The sequence below is a fragment of the Leuciscus leuciscus genome (assembly GCF_965113295.1).
Source record: "Leuciscus leuciscus genome assembly, chromosome: 2".
Lineage (NCBI taxonomy): Eukaryota > Metazoa > Chordata > Actinopteri > Cypriniformes > Leuciscidae > Leuciscus > Leuciscus leuciscus.
This window is the reverse complement of record NC_138726.1, coordinates 24,874,726-24,887,873: the sequence shown is the minus strand read 5'-3', so window position 1 is coordinate 24,887,873 and position 13,148 is coordinate 24,874,726. Positions and strand designations below refer to the sequence as shown.

General features: G+C 35.7%; 1 protein-coding gene and 1 long non-coding RNA gene across 3 annotated transcripts in view; one reads left to right on the top strand and one right to left on the bottom strand.

Moving 5' to 3' along the window:
- The window catches only part of arap2 (ArfGAP with RhoGAP domain, ankyrin repeat and PH domain 2), a 93,869-nt gene that overhangs the window by 66,831 nt on the left and 13,890 nt on the right, over positions 1–13,148 (top strand). For both annotated transcript variants that reach the window (XM_082151392.1, XM_082151393.1), the window contains exons 19-27: positions 3,454–3,517; positions 4,102–4,265; positions 4,399–4,611; positions 6,016–6,121; positions 6,668–6,815; positions 8,324–8,392; positions 10,595–10,669; positions 11,040–11,157; positions 12,024–12,152. In XM_082151392.1, coding sequence (XP_082007518.1) covers positions 3,454–3,517; positions 4,102–4,265; positions 4,399–4,611; positions 6,016–6,121; positions 6,668–6,815; positions 8,324–8,392; positions 10,595–10,669; positions 11,040–11,157; positions 12,024–12,152 — 1,086 coding nt within the window. The remainder of the gene's footprint in view (positions 1–3,453; positions 3,518–4,101; positions 4,266–4,398; positions 4,612–6,015; positions 6,122–6,667; positions 6,816–8,323; positions 8,393–10,594; positions 10,670–11,039; positions 11,158–12,023; positions 12,153–13,148) is intronic.
- On the bottom strand, positions 366–3,447 carry LOC309486664. The gene is made up of 2 exons (XR_014201635.1): positions 1,822–3,447; positions 366–1,730 (listed from the first exon to the last, which is right to left on the bottom strand). It is a non-coding gene; the product is annotated as an uncharacterized lncRNA (long non-coding RNA).

The following is a 13,148-nucleotide window of genomic DNA, read 5'->3' as shown; positions in this document are numbered from 1 at the left end:
TGTTGGAGGAATAATGTTATTTTATGATTATTTATATACTATCAAAATATTTTATATACTATTGGAATATTTTAAATTTGCTTTTATTTTTCTATTTTCAGTTTTCATTTTAGTAAATTTTTTTAACCCTTTTGCAGGTCTTAGCGTGTGAAAGGGTTAAGTCATTTTGTTATGTGCTTTTGTCATTACTTTTATTTAATGTTTCTTTTAGTCATTTTAGTAATAGTTGCTTTGGCAACTAACTGTGAAGTTTTCCATTTAATAGTTATATTTTTAAATTTTTTATTTCAGCTTTATAGCAATTTCTAAAACGTTTAGTTTTAGTTAACAATAACAACAATGGTGAGGAACAGAAAAAAAAGAAATTTAATTTAATTTAATTTCAGTTATTCACTGAACAACTTATCTGTCCTTGCTTCTGTTGGCATTCTTGAGAGTTCATTATACAAGTTGCAATGTCCAAATCACAAACAAATAGTTTTTGTGAGTCAGACAATCATTTGTTCCCGTTTACAAAATCAGTTTGAATGGTTTGTTCTCAAATCGGTCTGATTCGATATTCAAGGTCAGTTTTGCTGATTCATTGATCTGATTGCAGCAGTTAACAGCTCACTGGAGAGGAAGATTAACAGTGGATAATGAATAACATTTCGTTCTGTTCATCAAACAAAGAGTTGTATAAACCACTTTTATGATACTCCTAAAATTGCAAAATTCCATCCTTTTTAAAAAATTGTAACTGGATCCACAGAAGAAAGAAAGTCATACAGGTTTTTCGTTTTTTGGGTGAACTAATCCTGAAACTGACCTCTGAATGTGTGTTTGTATGTGTGGTTCAATTCTAGCAATTCGTTCACACTTATTAGGTCCTCTTAATAGGCATTTTTATGATTATCTGTTTGAAAAGCTTGTCCATATCTCATATTCTTTCAGCAAATTGGATCAGTACTGTTTTAGGTGAAGTGTCACAGTAATAGTTTGAGACACATTGAGCATCACGATAATTTTCTTGAAATCTCATCTGAAAAATTAGCCCTAGTCTTCTCTGCCACCTCCTCTGTCTCCTGCTATTATTTCCTCATTGACATTCCCAGTGTGCTTATGTTTGACTCTGTTCCCACGTCTCTAAAAGACTCGTCTGGTCACACGTCTCGCCTGTCTCCAAGGGAGACCGCAGTTGCCGATGGCAATCGTGTTTGGGATGGAGGTGGTTGACATGAGCTTGGCACCCATGGACCAGATTTGCAACATTTTCAATCAATTGCGCTAGAACGAGGCGGGAAAAATCAATGAATCTCTTTTTTTCCACTAATCCGTTCAAGGCCAAAAAAGGATCAAATCCAGAAAGCCAACATACTCAGGGCAGGATTAAGAGGGTGATGCCTCAACAGTTTGCGAAGCCTTGAAATGTAGCGTGGCGCGGTAACGAAGCGTCTCCAGTGGTTTAAGATCTCTATAGCGACAGAACATATGGGCCTCAAAGGGCTGCAACTCTGTGAAATTAGATTAGGACACAGACATAGACAGACTAGCATTTCACTGTTTGCCCCAGCTCACCCTCTTTTACGCACTTCTGCCACAAACAGAAGAGCAATGTCAAATGCCTCCTTTTATCAATGGAAAAGCATCTATAGAAATGGCATCTGAAAGTCATACATTATTTTGTCTACAAAGAGGCTTTTTAAAGAGATTCACATTCAGAGCACCTCAAAATAGTTTCTTTAGGCATCCTGAATGACACTGTGACAATGTTGGGTGGATTCAGGTTGATTTGGACACTTATTCCTAGTTATTTCAATGGCAAAAAGTGTCTCAATCAACCTGAATTCACCCTATTTGTGAACAACGTTGCTGTCCATGGTCCTGAAATGTGACATGGAAGTGCATGCAAGTCCTCCATTAGGATCTGATACAGTATTAGGATCTGTTGTTCTTGAAGATAGCAAAAGGTGCCTCATGTACAGTGGGGTCCTAAAGTGTGAGACCATGTTACAAATCTGGGATGAAACTCATTTAACTCATTTAAATTTTGGTATTTTGAAAACAGAGACACATAATGGTAAAGAATAACTATTTCAGATTTTGCACATTTCTATTTCACCACTCACCAAACCAAACTCTTTATACAGACGGTCAGATTGAAGCTCAAGGTGCTCTTTGAATCATCTCAGATCATGCTGGAGACCTTTTTTAAACAAACATGTTGAGTTCATGCAGCTCAAATGTTGCTGACATTAAACCAAAAGAGAGAGAAAACAAATACTAAGACATTCTGAAAGTCATACCCATCTTTTAGTTCAACATTTGTTGTGCTGTTCTAATCAAGAGTTTTCACTTGTGGTCTTGAGACTTTAGGGGCACACTGTCCTTTGGGAACTTTAAGCATAATTACTTTGAAAATTGACTTCCCTTTCATCTGTCAACATCTAAACCCTCATTAAATGGAAAGGAAGCTTGCTCGCTACCTTTAATCTAAAGTCATTCCTCCTTTGTAAATGATTTCTATATATGTGTAAACAATAAAAAGAGAGTCAAGAGAGATGTTATTGGAATCTCAATGATAGCCCCAACACAACAACGCTGTTAGTTTAATTCAGTTTTTTCATTCCTTAATAAAAGTTAAGGCCGTTAATGTTTAAGGGAGGTTAAAAGGATGAAGTGAGTGCTGTTTGTTTTTATCAAACTTTGATAGTGAATGTTTGCCTCTTTTCAGTAATGGCTTTTAATAAAGCTTGTGTGTCCAATAGCACTCTTTTTCCTTTTTTTTTTTTTTTTTAAATCATTTTCAATAACATTATTAAACACAATTTGCCAACCTTGATAATAGCTAAAGTGCAACAATTAAAGTGCTTGTTTTTAGCACTTAAGTTATATGTTTTGGGAGATTTTGTTTGATATGGAGTTTCAAAATAATTGAGCAATTTTGTTCTCACTTGACCTGTTTTGTTTTGTTTTTTGTTTTTATTACTCTGAAATGGATTCATCTCGGAATTAATGCACACGTGATTGAGTTTATAAATTCGATTAATTAATGAAACTTTATACAAAGATTGAAAGACAGCTTTGGTCAGTGAATGTGATTTGAAATATTGGTCTGATACTTGAGGGAAAGAGAGAGACAAGAAGGAGGGTGGAAAAATGACAGATGTGAGAAAGATTAGTTAAAGAATCAGTGACTCTGAATGTGTATGTGCAACTGTGCATGTCTGATGGGTTCGGTAAGGCAGTTTTCTCATGTACGGCTGTAGAAATTAATGACCAGCAGCACTCAGCTTTCTGCTTCACTTACTCCAGCTGGAAAGTTTACAAAACACTAAAGCTCTCATCATTTGTTTCACTTCATGTTTCTCTTAATGCTTTCCATTTTAGTTTATCTAAGTGCTTTTATCTTTATGCCAAGGTTATAGTGTTATGGGCAACTTCAGTAAAGGTTTTCCTCTATTTTTTCCTCAGCTGTGTCCACTCAAATGGAGGGTGACGAGAAGATTCAGGTCTTACTCATGGTTGAGCGTGGAAGGTACAGTGAACTGGACACCTTACTCAATAGTCTTTTATGTTGCATTGTGAGGTTTTAGTAAACATACTACACACTATTAAGATTTATTTATTTATTTTTTAAATGAATCAATTCAGACATATTAAACTGATCTAAATAGATTGACTGTAAATCTATTTATAATGTTACACACATTTCTATTTCAAATGAATGCTGTTCTTTTGAACTTTCTATTCATGAAAGAATTTTGAAATAAAATATGTCATGGTTTCCACAAGATATTAAGCAGCTCAACTGTTTACAACATCGATGATGAGCACCAAATAATATTATAATGATTTCTGAAAGATCATGTGGCTGTGCTTAGTAATGGCTGCTGAAAATCCAGCTTTGCATCACATGAATAAATTAAATTTAAAAAATATATTTAAATAGAAAACAGCTATTTTAAATTATTACTGTTTTTAATTATATGTTTATAAATAAATGCAGCCTTGATGCAGCATAAGAGACTTTTCATCTTAGACCCCAAACTTTTGAACGGTAGTGTACTGTGAATGTCTTTTGAATTATATTTGGAAATGTGTTTTTCTTTTTAAATACAGAACTGTGTACATACATGGCATAACCAAGCAGGACTTTGCACTGTGGTACTCTTCCATTCAGCTGGCAGCTAGGACAGACGGTATGGGTCTCGGCAACCAGCAAATGAATAAAAATGATGTTCCTATCATCGTGGATAGCTGCATTGCTTTTGTCACCCAATATGGTAAATCGTTTATATTCCTATGAAATCTAACAATTTGTATTTCATTTTCAAATTTTTGAAAAAAATTTTTTTATACTGTAAGGACTCTATAAAGTTATCTCGCAAAACTCTTACCTTTGACCATTCCGCTCAGGTTTGTGTTATGAGGGAATCTACCAGAAGAACGGTGACCCGGGGCGTGTGGCCCAGCTCCTGCAGGGCTTTACCAAGGATGCTCGGGTTGTTAAGCTACGGGTTCAAGACCACCGGCCAGAGGATGTCACAGACACACTCAAGAGCTTCCTGTCTCACAGTGAAGATGCTTTATTGGCTAAGGAGCTATACCCTTTTTGGATCTCTGCCCTTGGTAAGTGCTGCCAACCACTTAATCTGTTCCTGTGAATGAGCATTAATTTGTGTTTAATTATAGATAAAACTACTCTATAATCCAGTTGGCTGTTATGGAATGTGCATTGAGTAGTTCTTTAGCATTAACTTCGCTATTCTTCATGTACTATACTGTAAGTACCGATACCACAATGAGAGTTTCATGTAAAATACACTGATACTAGTGAGTTTTAGAATCCGGCCTACACAATAATTTGTTCCCTTACCTGTCCAATAAAAAAAAAAGGAACTTAGGAATCACTACTTTGGATTTTCTTCGTCATCAAATCTTTTCACCTTGTGTGTGTCGCACCAATGTTTACACTTGTTTTCTTGTCTTTGTCAGTCGTATATATAGTGATTCTCCTATAGTATCTGCTGGTAAAGCACAATAATGAATGTGTTCCATTGTGTAATTTCTCTCTTTGCATCAATTAAAAACACTAGTACGCTGCTAGCGTATCTACAGAGGCGGCAGCCAAAGAACAAGAGGATTCTCTGTCATTTAAACAAACAAACAAAAAATACATAGAGGTGGTGACCCGCATCATACATAATTAAAACAATTATAACTATAGAAAATTACCTTGAGTGTAGTCTTCATCAGTGTACAACATTCAGATGATTGATCACAAAAACAATTTATTTCTTAATGCACCTTTAAGGGAATTGTCTAATAGTTTTTCAGCATTTTTCAGGTTCTATCTTGCCATTTGTGTAAAATGCAAACAAAACTTTGTGTGGATACACAGTATATTTCTACATTAAAGGGTTAGAGGTTAAAAGGGTTCTGTCAGTAATCATCATGTCGTTCCACATCCGTAAGACTTTCGTTCATCTTCGGAACACAAATTAAGATATTTTTTATGAAATACCAGAGTTTTCTGTCCCTACATAGATATCCAACACAACTACAACTTCCAAGCCCCAGAAAGGTAGAAAAGACATCATAGAAGTAATCCAGTGGTTTAACCTCAATTTTATGAAACACGAGTAGTTGTTTGCGCAAAAAAAACTTTATTTACAAAATAATATTATCCTTTGCAGATTAATATTTTCATAAATAAAGTGGTAAATTATGTTTTTTTGCACTAACGAAGCACTCGCGTTGCTTCATAAAATTGAGGTTGAACCTCTGGAGTCACATGGATTACTTTAATGATGTCTTTACGACTGTTCTGGGGCTTGGAAGTGGTAGTTGCATTGGATCTCTAAGGAGGGACAGAACCTCTCGGATTTCATTAAAAATATCTTCATTTGTGTTCCGAAGATGAACGAAAGTCTTACGGATATGGAACGATACAAGGGTGAGTAAATGATGACAGAATTAAAATGTTTTGGGTGAACTTACCCTTTAAAGAGTGTTTATTGTCCATGAATGCAGATGAACAGGACGAGAAGGTCAGAGTGCAGAAATATTCATCCTACATTCAGAGTTTACCCAAGGTCAACCGGTCAACTCTTGGTGCCCTGCTGCAGCATTTGTACAGGTATTTTCTTCTCTACGCAACAACAACAGTCTGCAATAGCACCTCTCAAGCCAGTAACATTTCCAGTTGGTAGTTTGTTGATGTTTGAAGTCTGGTTAAATAGCTCACAGTAAACATGGCCACTCCAAACCCTCACTGGGAATGTCAGATTGCTCAAAATATTCCTGTAATGACTGTAATTGTTTGAAGAAGGCTTAATTGGCCCTTTTGGCATATTTGGAGTGTAGCCTAACATTTCCCCCATTATGTATAATAATGTTTTGTTGTCTTCAGGTCTACACAGCATTTGCACCTGCCTGCTTTGTTTTTGTTGCTTATATGCTTTCATTTAAATCTACTCACGTCCTGTCATAGCTTTAATAAAACTACCTTAAAGTTGTGCAAACAATAACATCATGCCAACAAAAGAGGGCTCATTCAGTGAATTCAGAAGTGTATATATGCATTTACTTGTATGGACAGTGTGTGTTTACTCATCTATGATTTATGTATGTCTTTTTTCCACCAGTATTCAAATATTTATGCACATATATTATGTCTGCACAGGATCCAGAGGTGCTCGCACATCAACCAGATGAGCACGCAGAAGCTGGCATGTGTTTTCTCCTCGTGCCTGTTTCAAACGGAGGGACACACGGCTCAGGAGACCCGCGTGGTGGAGGACCTCATCAACAATTACACCCAGCTCTTCTCTGTGAGTTAAACATGTGTCCTCTCTCAGGATTCAGACCTAGTTGATATCTGTCTATTGATTCCCGAGGGCCTGCTAAATGTGAGACTGCTCCAATATTCACTTCCCTCATATTCATAGCATCATATTCACGGTATGAGAGCCAAAATACATTTTCACAGCGCAGTTCTTATGATTTCACAGGTGTGTGGTGTTAATTAATTATTTATACCATTATAACCCTTTTGTTAGTACACGTGAGATTTGATTTAGTTATTATGGTTCTGCTTCATTAGTAGTCTCTTACAGAAGAATCTGATCCAGATTCAAGAAATAGTATACTGTCAGGTGTAATTATTGCTCATGAAAATACATGACTGATGAACAACAGGCCTCTCTGTGTCGAACCCCTCATTTGAAGAGGGCGATATCATACTGGCAAGCTGTGGCTGTTTACCCATTACAGAGTATATGACAAAATCCATGGTGCTATGAACAGTGAAAAGCATTTCCATTCAACACCACGAAATGCACAGCACTAGTATAAGTGTGTGAAGAAGGGGACGGTGTTCGTGTTGCACTTGGACACTTGCCTCTGTAATGGGATTTACAGTGCTGCGCTGTGCTAATTCCCCTCTCAGCACGCTCATACTTTCATAGTTCCCCTGGCTTCACACATACACGCACTTGTACTTTTAGAGAGAAGGAAAGAAGGAGAGCGTGTGAAACGTGAAGTTTATTGTGACACATAACCATTATCTAGAGAAAAATATGGCAATTCCACTGAAGTAACATGTGGAATTACATGACATGCAGGTGAAAATTAAGTTTACTACACACATTAACATGTTTTGTTTTTGTTACAAATGAGCCATCTTCTCAGGTTTTTTTTTTGTGTCATTCTGCAAAGTAAATATCTCAATTTTATCAATCCTTTAATAAAATATAACCTTTTTCTCCTTACGTTATAATGCATTATATTTTCATAAATAATTAACCAAAGTTAAAATGCATTATAATATTCACAGATTCCTTAATGCATCATACGCTCTAGTGGTTTATTATAATGTATTATATCTGTGATTACATGAGACCATTCAATCCATAATAAGGTGCATACAAGCCATAATTAATGCATTAAAAATACTTGTATAATGAATTATACATAAAGGCTTTAAGTAAAGTGTGCAAAAACATAAAAACATCTTACTGACCTCAAACTTTTGAACAGTAATTAAATAAAACATTTGATAAATGGAAATTTGCTTTGAGATGACATTTAACAGTGTTAGTACTAGTGTTTTGAAATTTAGCTTTAAGCGAGCATTAGATGATGGCAAAGGTAATCTAAATGTAAAAATATCTACTTCAACTTTTAAGTTTTCTGATGTGCTATTTTAAACAAGTCATCTTATGGGACGCATTTTGAGTAGTTGAAATGCCCTGACTTTGCTGTTGGGGATGTGAGCAGGTCTGTTTACTGTGCACTGGGGCTTTAATCTCTGTTTATCTGTGTGGGTCCATTAAAACAGGTCAATGAAGAGCAGGTTAGGCAAATGGAGAAAGAAAACAGCTTTATCACCAGGTGGAAGGATACCACAGTAAGTCACCCCTTTTAACCTCTCTGTTAAATAGGTGCTGGTGTGAGAGATTTTTATAGAGCATGATGTTACGGTCCATAAATGTGCGTGTTTAGCTTTTAACCTGTTTGTGTTTGCATATATGTGTGTGTGTGTGTGTGTGTGTGTGTGTGTGTGTGTGTGTGTGTGTGTGTGTGTGTGTGTGTGTACGTTTTCATAGGTCACATAATCACTTTGACCTGTATTGGTATTGTTTTGAGCAAATTAGAGCAAACGGCAAGCTCTTTATGCTACCTAACCTTTCCGTCTCCTGCTTTATACCTTTCTGGCACCACAAGGAACAATTTGTTCAGATAAGCTGAAAACAAATTAATCTTCCTTTGTTTGCTGCTGTCCAAGTTTAAAAAGTTTCTGTGTATATGTTCAAGTTGGGGCAAGGACAGTGTTTGAACTGACCCATGGAAAATTCTTGAAGCATTTGGAAATTTGGTAACACTTTACAAAAGGTTTCATTAGTTAACATTAGTTAACTAATGTTTTAATTGTTGGTGACAGTTTTAATTGTTACTGTAACATTAGCTAATGCACTAAGTAACATGAACAATGAACGACTATTAAAAAAAAAACTATATTAACAAAGTTGAACAAATACAGTAACAAATGTGTTGCTCATTGTTAGTTCATGTTAGTTAATACATTAACTAATGTTAACAAATTAAACAAAAACATTTTTTAAATAGATTTTGTAATGTATTTTCCACAAATGTAATAGATCTGGACAGTACATGAAAGTCATGTTATTGGCCCATTTATGTAAGAAAAACTCTTCAAGCATTTAAGCAAAAGCCTTTAGATCAGTGGTTCTCAACCTTTTTGACTCAGTGGCCACCCATTGTCCAACACATTATTCTAATACACATTTAATACACATTATCCCTTCATATTGGCTAAGATATTTTCTCTAGTATTTAGATAATATTTTTTTTTCATCATTTTGTTATTTATGAAGATTCAAGATTCTGATTCTGTATTTTCTCCAATAAAAACAATAGTTATTGAGGAGGGAAAATATTAATATTTGCATATTAATTAAGTTATCTTTTTATATTTAATTAAATCATTTTAAGCCCCTCGAAAGTTTGCTTAGGCCCCAGTGGTTCCGGGCCCCCTGGTTGGGAACCACTTCTTTTAATCAAATGGTCTGTGAGAAACATGTATTCGGCTAGTTGTGTCAAAACATTTGACTGGTACTATGCCTTGGGTGCAAAAATAACCATGTTTTGCTGTATGAAACAGAATATCTGAATAAGAGTGTTTCTACACTTTTCTTATAGAATGTTACAGTAGCATATGTGTCATTTACGCTACATTTAAATACATTTTGCCAAAGCTTAGAAAGGAAGCTTTAATCTCTGGTTTACATGAGCTAAGATGTTTGCCAGCTTTTGTTGTGTAATGCGGCTAAATGATGTGTGGGAGTGGGACTCCAGCTGTGTGTCATTTAGTCAGACACACACAGACGCTGGTCTGAACTGAATGGGCTGTTGATTGCTTTTGTGTTATATCCATAAAGACTGCTGTATACTTAGAAAAGCTGTGTTCAGTCTTTTTCTTTCTTTCTTTCTTTCTTTCTTTCTTTCTTTCTTTCTTTCTTTCTTTCTTTCTTTCTTTCTTTCTGTACATTTATATGAATTAAAGGGATAGTTCACAGAAAAAAGAAAATTTTGAATGCGCTGAGAAAAAAATCCATATTTAAAACTTTATAAACTATAATAACTAGCTTCCGGCCAAACGAATATATGGATTGCACGCAAGTCTAAAGCGCAACTTATGAGAGTAATGCAACGTACTGCTGATATTTACGCTACGCCATGATGCACTACGCTACTTCCGACGTCACAAGTTTGGGCACAAGTAGACTGCGTATGGCCGTTTGGCGGGAAGCTTTGTAACGTGTTAAATATGGATATTTTTCTTACACAAACTCATCGCTTTGCTTCAGAAGGCCTTTATTAACCCCCCGGAGCTGTGTGGAGCACTTTCATGATGGATAGATGCACTTTTATGGACTTCAAAAGAGAAACAGCAATTCACTGCCATTATAAAGCTTGACTGAGTAAATCATGGGCTAATTTTCATTTTTGGGTGAACTATCCCTTTAAGTATGTATTTAAATCTTAAGTTTTCTGTGTTTTGTCTCTCTGTGTGTACCTGTGTTTGCAGTTCTCTCCTGCTGGTGACCTGATATTTGAAGTCTACTTGGAAAAAAAGGAGCCAGAGAAGTGCTGTTTAATCAAGGTTTGTTTCCCTCTCTCGCTCTCTGTGGTGTGTGTGTGTGTGTGTGTGTGTGTGACTGTCTGGCTGTCTGTGTGTCTGAACCTAGAGGGTATTCTGCCACAGACTAAATCAAACTGCAGTTAATCAAAGGCATGTTTGATTTAATTGTGAGAGTAATTGTGTTTTATCAGTATTCAAGATAAACCTCAGTTAATAGAGGTTGTTTCCGAGTGTTTTTTCCCCCTCTTGACACTTCTTTGATATCTTTTTTCCTATTTTCCTTTCAATTTTCCTCCGGCAAAAGTAGATAAATCCTTTTGAACAAGGAAATGAAGTCTTGAACATTAAAAAACACTGACAACAGATTGATACTGATGTCTGTCTCTATAAGGTGTCTCCCAGTATGAGGTCAGATGAGCTTGCCGTCTGCACTCTGGAGATGAAGGGGAAGGAGGTCAAAGCTCAAGATCTCTGGACCACTTTTGAGGTCATTGAGAATGGAGAGATGGGTAGGGTTACAATGCTGTTAAATCTTACAAATACACTAGAAACAATTGAAATCAAAACGTAAATTTAACTTATGAATGAATTCTTTTTTTTAGCATATTATTAGAGCATTTGACGATGTTCCTTCTAAAGCCTAAGCACACATTAAAATGCGAATGCGAAAAGTGAATGAGCATGATTAGTACTATTATTATTTCATGGTGGTTATTATGAGAAACTATTAACAGATTGTGATGGCATTGGTGGGAGGGGGAGACAGGTGGTGTAAGAGTGATTTTTGCCAATAGCGAACATTTGTGTTTTCCTTTTTACAAATTACAACTTGATAATGGATCTATTTTGCACTTGAGTGTGTTTTGTAATCATAGTCAGATTGGCTGGTGATAATTACAAATTTGCACTATATAATTATGCTTGTGTGGAGGACAAACCCAAAGCAAAAACAGTTTGTTAGAGGGTGGTGATGATGAGGAGGATTCTTTTTTTTTCTCTCCACGTTATCTGTACGTGTTATTTTTGTATTTTCAAGTGAAGTGATGTAAGTATATACAGTTCTACAGATAAATTTTTGAGATTCTAAAAGTTTTTAAACCTTTTTGGCCAGAAACATACTCTACATACCGGTATGTACACAAATGCCCGTCCACTGCATTTCAACATGCATTTTATTGTACGTACTTATATGAATTGTGCCCTGACACTTTTTTGGAGCACAATGATGTGTGAAATCGAGCTTGCGCAGCTAGAAGCGTTTGTTCACATTTTGCATAGCGTATGTTTCTGGCCTCGCAGTCGCAGTCAATTATGAAACAAGTCAGATGGAGATTTGCATTCACTTATCCTACCTATCATTTCTCTCTGTGCTCAGAGCGGCCCTTACACTACAAAGAGAGGATTCTGGAGCAGGTATTGGAGTGGAGCTCTCTGGAGGATCCCAGCTCAGCCTTCCTGCTCATTAAGAAATATTCTGGTTCTAAAATGACAGATTCCAACTCAGGTACCAACACTGAATTTCCTAATGCACCCTAGCAGATCGCTCCAAACTATGATTAACAAATGAAACAACTATATGGATCTATTACTTTTACAGTCATTGTTTCATTGGAGCCACGTTCAAAGATCAGCTTCTGGTTATGCTTAAAACTGTGCTTGATTTTATTATATATCATATATTTGTCCAGCCTTGACAATATTCAGCATGTCTCAGTATATACTGTATGTATTCTATTCACTAAATGAACACAAGGAAGAATGATATTGTGTATTCAATAATTTGCATGTTTATGCATCAATAAAACAATACAGTTCACATATTTTTAGTAAAATACTAAAATGAACATTTTCAGATGAGGACCAAAACAAAACGTTGAATTAGAGTTGAAAACATTTTAGGACTGATTTAGGACATTAATCAGAATAGAAATCGTTAAAGCCTTTTTCGCTAGTGAGGTTTAAATAAGCAACGCTGTTAAAACTGGAGACATCTGTCTTATGTTTATTTTAATAATGAAACATCCCACATGGAGACTCCCGTGTACATTTTCCAGTGATGACAATAATAAATCACTGATTTCAGGGTTTAAAATGGTTTAACTGGCCATCAAAATCATTGTGAATATATTGTGAATATTTGATAAATCACCCAGTCCTAGTTACTACCAGTTATAAAGTTTTCTGATATTGGCCTAATTTCATAACTTTACAGTCTCAGTACCAATTTCCTGATCAATTTTTCACTCTTGATGATGAATGGCTTACTTGCAGAAAAGCAAAGCAGAGAGTGCATTTACTCTTTTTTTCAGTTTCCTATTGAAACCATCAGTAACGGAAGAAATCATAATTTTGTACCTGCACTGAGTAATAGCTTCTCTGCATGCCTCACTAAAGATATTAATATATATTAAGCAGTGCTGTTATGCAAAGGTTTATTCATTTGCCAGGATGTGTAATTGCTAGACTCGCAAATGTGTTAAGCTGGAAATGTGTTTCAGTG